Below are 8,682 nucleotides of genomic sequence, written 5' to 3'. Positions count from 1 at the left end.
AATGCAGACTTGCAGCCTTTCCTTCCAGATGCTGGATTCTCTCAGAGCCCGGAGGCACCATGCTTGCCGCCAGTGGCTCACAGTCATGTGGTCTTTTATGGCCTGGCCTCTGAAGTCATAAAAGTTCATCTCTGCCACATTTACTAGAAGAAGTCACTAAGGCCAACCTAGAGGTAAAAGCTGGTGGGAGAACAGTTGAGGTACATGTGGGTATTTCAAAGTCCTTGCCTATTAGATTGAATGAGGCCGCTAGATTTGACCTTTTTTTTTTTTCTCTCATCTATGTTTGGTTTGTGTTTGAGACAGGGTCTCAGGTAGCCCATACTTGCCTCTAACTCGCTGTGTAGCTCAGGCTGGCCTTAAACTCCTGATTCTCCTGCCCCTGCCTCCCACTAGCTAAGATTATAAGTTTCTGGCTCAGTGTACATGATGCTGAGGATGAAGCCAAAGGCCTCAAGTATGTTAGGCAAGCATCTATCAACTCAGTTATAGCTCCAGTCCAGCCACAGCTGTTAAGCACTAATGAGGGTGTTTTCTTTCTGGAAAGGAGCCGCTGAGCTGAACTTAGCAAGTACAGGAAATGCATGCAAGTCGACTTGATGTTCCTTTGTTAGAAATCCTGCATCTCTTCTCTATGCCTCAGTAAAGAGAAAAGGGATTGGAGTTCACCTTGGATGCAACCTTGTACAATTGGACATTTATGCACTGACTTCAAGGTGAAGCCCAAGAAGACCAAACCTAACTTATGGTTAGCACCACATCCAGCACGGAATTGGGTGCCAGTAACACCCTCCAGAGAGATACTATCTCTGGATGTCTGGATAGTTTCATGTTCAAGCTTAGCAGATCCTTCAACAAGTAGAGACTGTTTCAATCTGCCCAGCCCTGCTTTCATTTTCCCAGATTTCCTGGACTAGGTTAAGACCACGTGACTACATTCTAGGCCAAGGAAATGAAGACAGAAGTGATGGAAGCTACTTCTGAACCTGAAGCTAAATTCTAGTGTGACCTTTTATCCTCCTTTCTTTCCTGGTCCACTGCCTGGATACAGAAGATGGAGGGGTCCAGAATAACAAGAGAAAGGAGGCCTGGATCCCAGTCGCTATGCAATAGAAAGCACAGAGCCAGGCATGATAGCACAGGCTTTTAGCCTAAAATTCAAGAAGCAGGCCAATCTCTGTGAGTTCAAATCCAGGCTGGTCTACATATTGAGCTCCAGATCAGCCAGGGCTACATAGACAGGTGAGGCCCTGTCTAAAGACAATAATTTTTTAAAAATATTTATTTATTATTATATCTAAGTACACTGTAGTTGTCTTCAAACACACCAGAAGAGGGCGTCAGATCTCTTTACAGATGGTTGTGAGCCACCATGTGGTTGCTGGGATTTGAACTCAGGACCTTCAGAAGAGCAGTCAGTGTTCTTAACCTCTGAGCCATCACTCCAGCCCGAAAATAATTTTTTTAAAAAAGGAGACTAGCACAGAAATCATAGGATTGTGTTACATAAGAAACAACTTTCTTTAAAAGACTTATTTTTATTTTATGTGCATGAGTGTTTTATGCACACCAAACTCATACCTGGTGCCCAAGCAGGCCAAAAGAGGATGCCAAAAAGGATGCCAAGTCTCCTAAAACTGGAGCTACAGATGCTTGTAAGCCACCGTGTGGGTGAGCCCCTATGTGGATGAGACAACTCTCTACAACCCCCAGCCCCCACCCCCAATAAACTGTTATTACTTCGAGTCGCCTAGTAAAGATATTTTGCTCTTTGTCTATCTGAACCATGAAGTTTGCCATTCAGGAAATGTTTCTCCTCTTTTTCTCCCATCAGTGGAATATGCTCCATATTAAACACAAGAAAAGGGATGGGAGGGGGGTGGATGGTGTTTCACCCCTGGGTGATATAATAGAACTTACTGTCCACTGGGGTTGTATGAGCTCTAGAGGTAACTTTTTCAGGAATGCAGTATCCCACTCCTGGAATGAGTTAATAAGAAAAAGCAAGGTTTGCAGGCACAGGAGCTTTTTTCCCCTCTTTTTCCTTCTAAAAACCACACTGAAGGTTAACTGAAGGAGAAAAGCCGCACCCTCCAGTGTTTCTAAAGGGCCACTGAGAAAAGGAACAGTGGAGCCCTCCCGGGATTCCTAGCTGCCACCTCCGCCCTTAGACAATGCCTGAAACAGCTTGTTTTAAGAAGCACCAACCACAAGAAAATAGAAAGAAGGAGACTCTGGAGAGGCAAACGCAAGAGACTTGAGGCGACGCGGGTTGGGTGTCTCCAGCGAGTGGGGCTGCAGCAGAGCGCGCGTGCTCGCCCGCACACCCACAACCCAAACCACATATACATTCAACAAAACCCCAAGTCCTTCCCCGCTGCCTCCCACGCCCTTCCCGCGGGTTGAGCAGCAGGCTCCTGGGTACTAGGAAAAGGAGATGCATCAGGAAAAAAGAGACCACCGGGAGCTGGTGCCTACCACCGTCCACGAGGGATAGCAACGGGATAGGAACGCGGGCCGAGAAGGGCGGAGCCTCCCCAAGGCAGCTTGGAGCTGCTGAGCGCTCCCAGCCCCCGCGCGCGCGCTGGCCACGCCCTCCTCGCGGGCTGGCCACGCCCTCGTTGCGGCGGGCGAGAGGCGGGGCGGGGCGCGGTGTATATAAGACGAGGGGCGGGCGCCGCTCTTTTGTCTCTTGCTGCAGCAACGCGAGTGGGAGCACCTGGAGCGCGAGCTCGGAACGAGAATCCACGGTGAGGCACAGCGCCGGCCTTGGGGCCTACCCTGGGTGGGGTCGGGCCAGCTTGTGGCTGGCGGGCGCATTCCCCTTGGGTTGCAACAGGCGACCCGGCGGTTTAGAATCTTCTGGGGCTAGCAGGCCACGCCCTGGGGCTTCGGAGGGAGGGTGTGGTGGAGGAGTCCAGGATCCTCGGCCTCCCGGCTGCGGGAACGCCCCGGACTGGGAATGCCACGTTGAGAGGCGTTCGCGGAAGGCGCGGGATCCAGGACGCCCTGGTCACCCCTAAGCCCCAGGCCATTCATTATCGCCTTGTTTCGCCCATCAGAGTTGTAAGAAAATGGCAGACAAGCCGGACATGGGGGAAATCGCCAGCTTCGATAAGGCCAAGCTGAAGAAAACGGAGACGCAGGAGAAGAACACCCTGCCGACCAAAGAGAGTAAGTGTGCCCCTGCCTCGAGTTCCCACCCCAGCGCTCCTCCCTTCCCTGCTGTGCCAGCCCGGCACCCCCACCCCCATCCGGCCACTATCTTCCCACCCCAATCTAAGGCCACAGCCACACAAAGCACTTTGTCTCTTCCAAACCCCTTCTCTGTCCGCGGGCCTCGTGGGTGCCTTACCCACACCAGGTTTGTGGTTTGGGTGTGGGGGCTGTAAGGTAGCAGCTCCATTCTCCAATGACCACATCCCGCCCTTCGCAGCCATTGAACAGGAAAAGAGGAGTGAAATCTCCTAAAAGCCTGGAAAGATTTTCCCCACCCCACCCCGCCCCGTCATCTCCAAGACCCCCTCGTGATGTGGAGGAAGAGCCACCTGCAAGATGGACGCGAGCCACAAGCTGCACTGTGAAACCCGGGCACTCCGAGCCGATGCCACCGGCCCGCGGGTCTCTGAAGGGGACCCCTCCACTAATCGGACTGCCAAATTTCACCGGTTTGCCCTGGGATATTATAGAAAATTATTTGTATGATTGATGAAAATAAAAACACCTCGTGGCATGGTTGGCGTGGTCTGAATTTTTTAGTTGAGTATGCGTGGGCACAGCGGTACTGGGAGTGAGTTGTGCCGCAGGGAGAGGAGGGGACGTGGTAGAATGGGCTGGCTGGGGAGGGTGCATCGTTTTATTTTTGTTTTACGTGCTTCTCGCCATGCGGTTTTCTGGGTTCTCAGTTGCTTCGCCCTTAAAGCAATCCATGTCAGTTTTAACCCCATTTTGAAAAATGCTGTCCAAAAGATTAAGACTTGCTTTTGATCGGCTCTTCAAATCCCTCTTAACCTTTAACGCACACCAGAAGCAGTGATTTATTAAAGTCTGAGAGGAAAGGAGGCAAAGAATCATTCTGGAATGTTGAAAATTGGGCGAGGTCGGGGTCCATCCCTCAGACACAAACACAAGGTTTTCTATTGGGTGTTAACAGAATGAGGTGAAATAAAAACAAAGGCCAGATAAAACCGCATTTTATCACTACTTGCGGAACATCAGAACTGCAGCCCCGGAGATCAGCCTAGTTTTTGTCTCTGAACCTTAAGCGAATGCGTTAGCCATTATAGAGGGAGGATAGGCTGAGCTGCCTCCCAGACATCCGCTGAGGGTGGAAGTGAGCAGCGGGTGCGAGAGCGTAGTGGCGGCAGAACTGAAGGAGGTCACACCCTTTCACGACCCACAGGGAAGGGGTGGGACCAGCACAGAGGGGCTAATGGAGGAGGAGCCCAAGGCACGGAAGCAGGCTTATGATTACAGGGGTAGCCTTTTCCTGGAGGAGAGGAGGGAGGGAAACAATTGGATAGGGTTCGCCCCACATTTTTGCCTTACCCCCAAGGGACTGGATAAATAGATGAGGGCAGTTAGTTCAAATGAGCTGTATCCTGGTCACAAGAAATTTAAAACCTAGTAGTGAGACAGGCAGTCAAGGCAGATCAGCAGACAGGTTGGGGGGCCAATGCCTGGTTTACATAAAGGACCAACTCCAGCTGGTACCTGGAGGCCTCCATCACCTCTGAATAGGGGAGGGCACTTTCTCTCTGCTGTTAGTGATTCCCACAGATGCTTTTTGTAGTCACCCAGGGTCAGGGTAGGATGGGGCGGAATGCTTGAGTAAGAAGTTTCTAGCTAAGGCTCCTGTAAATGGGCCTCATAAGCTCACCAGTTGACAAGAAAGAAGAGAGGAAAAAGAACCTACTGAATCTTCACTGGCCTCATCTCAGGACATGCTCAAGCCAACAGCTACCATGCTGCCCTTCCCCCACAGGCTTGCCACTCGCACGTTGATTGACAGGGCCTGAGCATGATGAACCACATCATGGTCTGAAGAAGCCAAACATCCTCACTTCCCTCCCTGGGCCCAGTTCAGGGTAGGAAGGAAATACTGTTGATTTACAATGGAGGTAATGACGGAAGGCTGCCTAGGCCCTGAGTGGTGGCTACGTTAGTCAGCATTGTCTCTAGAAGAAACACCTGTGAGATGGAAATAGAAACGATTTCTTTTGTCTTAGAAGTTCCAGTCTGTAGTCTACTGACCCTGCTTTGGGTCTAGGGTCAGGCAGTACAGAGTGGAGATGCAAAGCAAAGCAAAGCGCCGGAAGACGGGGCCAGCAAGCAGAAGAGGAAGAGGAAGGGGTGGGGGTCCCACAGTACACCTTCCACTTGGCTCCACCTCTTAAAGGTCCCACCACCTCTCAACAGTGCCTCCTGAGGAACAAGCCCTTCATCACACAGGCCCTTGAGGATCATCTCAAGATCCAAATTATAGGAAGGACCATGCATAAATTAGGAAACCAGGTGTGGCGGTGCATGCCTGTAATCTCAGCACTTGGGGGGTCACGTTTAGGAGGATTTGGAGTTTGAGGTCATCTTCAGCTATCCAGTGGATTCAAGATCTGCATGGGCTACTTGAGACACACCTGCACGCATGCACACACGCACACACACACATACACAGTGGGATGCTTATTTCTGCAAAATTTAGAGGCCATGTATTTGGTAAGCTTAACACAGCCCTTCTGAGTGCCCAAAAGTCCCTATCACTGTACCGAGTCTGCAGTTTCGTGCCACTAACTCCAAAATGCTACATGAAAAAAAACGCTAGAGACACAAAGCTGTCCTCCTGTGGGTAAGCAGACAAAGAGGTTAGCTGTGAGGGTGGCTGCCTTGATGAAAGAGGAAGCATTTGACTGAAGACAAGAAGTGAGACCACTAGTGGGGCTTGTTCAACGGAAGGCTCCTCCTCCTGTTGACACCAGAATGTATTCAGCGAAGTAAGGGAGCAGTCACTGAATGAAAACAGAAGCAACCTCAAACGGAGCCCAGGGAGGAAGGTGGGTGTGCTGTATCCTGTAGTCAATTGGAAGCCACTATAGATTTGGGGGTCAAAACAAAGTGATCTGAGATGTATGTGAGAGAGCTGGGGAAATGTGGAACACACAAACAGTAACCACCATCACCAACAGTGGTACCTACCCTATCACCAAGCCACCAGCACCAGCACCATTACCATGCCTGCACATACCACGAATGCTTGTACTATTGCATCCAGCCTTTCTGTATGGATTCTAGAGCTCCTAACTTAAGTCGTCAGGGTTGTGTGGAAAGCTCTTTTGCCCACTGATTCATCTCCCCAGCCCAGTTAAACATGCTTGCCTAGGGTCTCAGCCTGCCCCTGACCCCCAAGCACTGGAGTTACAGATGCGTGCTGCCACACCCAGCTTGTTACATAATGGCTTGAGAATCTGAACTCAAGTATTCATGCTTGTGCAACAAGCACTTCACCCAGTGAGTCATCTCTCCAGCACTTTTTAATACATATATATATATATATATATATATATATATATATATATATATAATTTTACATGTATGAATGTTTTGCCTGCATTTATGTATATATACCAGGTATATGCCTGCTGTCCTTGGAGCCAAAAAGAGGTATCAGATCACCCGCTGAAGCTGCAGTTACAGATGGGTGGTGCACCTCGGCCCACTGTAGGTGGTCCTGAGTTGTATAAGAAAGCAGCCTGGGCAAACCATAAGGAACAAAGCAGTAAGAGCAGTCTCCCCAGCTCACACCTTCGGGTCTTCCCAGCTCACACCTTCGGGTCTCCCCAGCTCACTCCCTCAGGTCTTCCCCGCTCACGCCTTCAGGTCTCCCCAGCTCACGCCCTCAGGTCTTCCCCGCTCACGCCTTCAGGTCTCCCCAGCTCACGCCCTCAGGTCTTCCCAGCTCATGCCCTCAGGTCTCCCCAGCTCACACCCTCGGGTCTCCCCAGCTCACTCCCTCAGGTCTTCCCAGCTCACACCCTCGGGTCTTCCCCGCTCATGCCCTCAGGTCTTCCCCGCTCACACCCTCAGGTCTTCCCAGCTCATGCCCTCGGGTCTCCCCAGCTCACACCCTCGGGTCTCCCCAGCTCACTCCCTCAGGTCTTCCCAGCTCACACCCTCGGGTCTTCCGCTCACGCCCTCAGGTCTTCCCAGCTCACGCCCTCAGGTCTTCCCTGCTCATGCCTTCAGTTGCTACCTCCAGGTTCAGGTTCTTTCCTTGAGTTTATGCCCCAAATTCTCTCAGTGATGGAGTGAACCAAGAGTTGTAAGTGGAAATAAACCCTTCCTTCTCCACCTTGCCTTTGGTCATAGTGTTTTATTACAGCAATAGAAACTAAAGATAAGCTGGGCATGGTGGTACACCCCTTTAATCCCAGCACTCAGGAGGTAGAGGCAGGTGGATTTCTGTGTTCGAGGTCAGCTTGGTCTACAAAGTGAGTTCCAGGACAGCCAGAGGACTACACAGGACTACACAGAGATACACTGTCTCAAAAAAAAAAAAAGAAAAGAAAAGAAAGAAAGAAAGAAAGAAAGAAAGAAAGAAACTAAAGATAGTGCCTGGAATGGCTCAAGCCAGCTTGACCATGGTGAGCATGACTCTGGCAGTCCTTCACCTTTTCCCCAGCTCCTCTTGCCATGCTAAAAAAAAAAAAAAATCCAATAACCTCTCTGGCTTCCATGAGCACCTACACACCTACACACACACACACACACACACACACACACACACACACACATACACACACACAGAGGTATGGGGGCTGGCAACTTGGAAATCTGCAGAGCAAAAAAAAAAAAAAAAAAAAAAGATTGAAAAACTCTAGTACCAGTTCTTACATGTTATAATTTTTGTTAATTTTTTTTTAAAGATCTATTTATTTACTATATGTAAGTACACTGTAGCTGTCTTCAGACACTCCAGAAGAGGGCATCAGATCTCGTTACAGATGGTTGTTAGCCACCATGTGGTTTCTGGGATTTGAACTCTGGACCTCTGGAAGAACAGTTGGTGCTCTTACTCACCAGCCCAATTTTTGTTATTTATGTACAAGTTTTTTGTTTTATTTTATGTGTACGGATGTGCTCACATGTACATATGTGCACTGTGTGCAAGTCTGATGCCCATGGAAGTCAGAAGAGGGCAGTAGCTCCTCAGCAATGGGAGTAAACCACCATATAGATGCTGGGAACAGAACCTGGGTCCTTTGCAAGAGCAATATGTACTCTTAACTCCTGAGACATCTCTATAGCCTCTTCTTTAATTTCTTGAAGCAAGAGTTTATGCTGTAGCACAGACTGGCCTCGAACTCACCATTTAGCCCAAGTTGACCTCAAACTCACAATAATTCTTTTGCCTTAGCCTCCTAAGTTCTGGGTTGTCAGACATGAGCCTCTGCACCATCTTCTGCTTCATATTGTAGTTGTGAGTGTGGGTGTGTGTGGGTGTGCATTTTGAAGTAGCCCAGGCTGGCCTCAAACTTGCTATTTAGCTGAGGATGGCACTGAACTGATTCCCCTGCCTCCACAAGTTCTGAGATTACAGATGTGTATACCTATATGAAATGTATATGGTGCTAGGGCTATGCGTGCATGCTAGGCAAGCCATCTAACAATTGTCACATACTTAGTCCC

General features: G+C 49.7%; 1 protein-coding gene across 1 annotated transcript; it reads left to right on the top strand.

The window, feature by feature from the left end:
• Nucleotides 1-2,609: 2,609 nt before the first annotated feature.
• Nucleotides 2,610-3,733, top strand: Tmsb10 (thymosin beta 10). Its single transcript, XM_021190673.1, has 3 exons — nucleotides 2,610-2,750; nucleotides 3,063-3,174; nucleotides 3,437-3,733. The coding sequence occupies exons 2-3, from the start codon at nucleotides 3,075-3,077 to the stop codon at nucleotides 3,469-3,471; spliced, it is 135 nt and encodes a 44-aa protein (XP_021046332.1). The 5' UTR covers nucleotides 2,610-2,750; nucleotides 3,063-3,074; the 3' UTR covers nucleotides 3,472-3,733.
• Nucleotides 3,734-8,682: the final 4,949 nt, after the last annotated feature.

The sequence above is a fragment of the Mus pahari genome, chromosome 2 (genome assembly GCF_900095145.1).
Source record: "Mus pahari chromosome 2, PAHARI_EIJ_v1.1, whole genome shotgun sequence".
Lineage (NCBI taxonomy): Eukaryota > Metazoa > Chordata > Mammalia > Rodentia > Muridae > Mus > Mus pahari.
The sequence above is the reverse complement of the archived record's forward strand: the minus strand, read 5'-3'. Positions and strand labels throughout refer to the sequence as shown.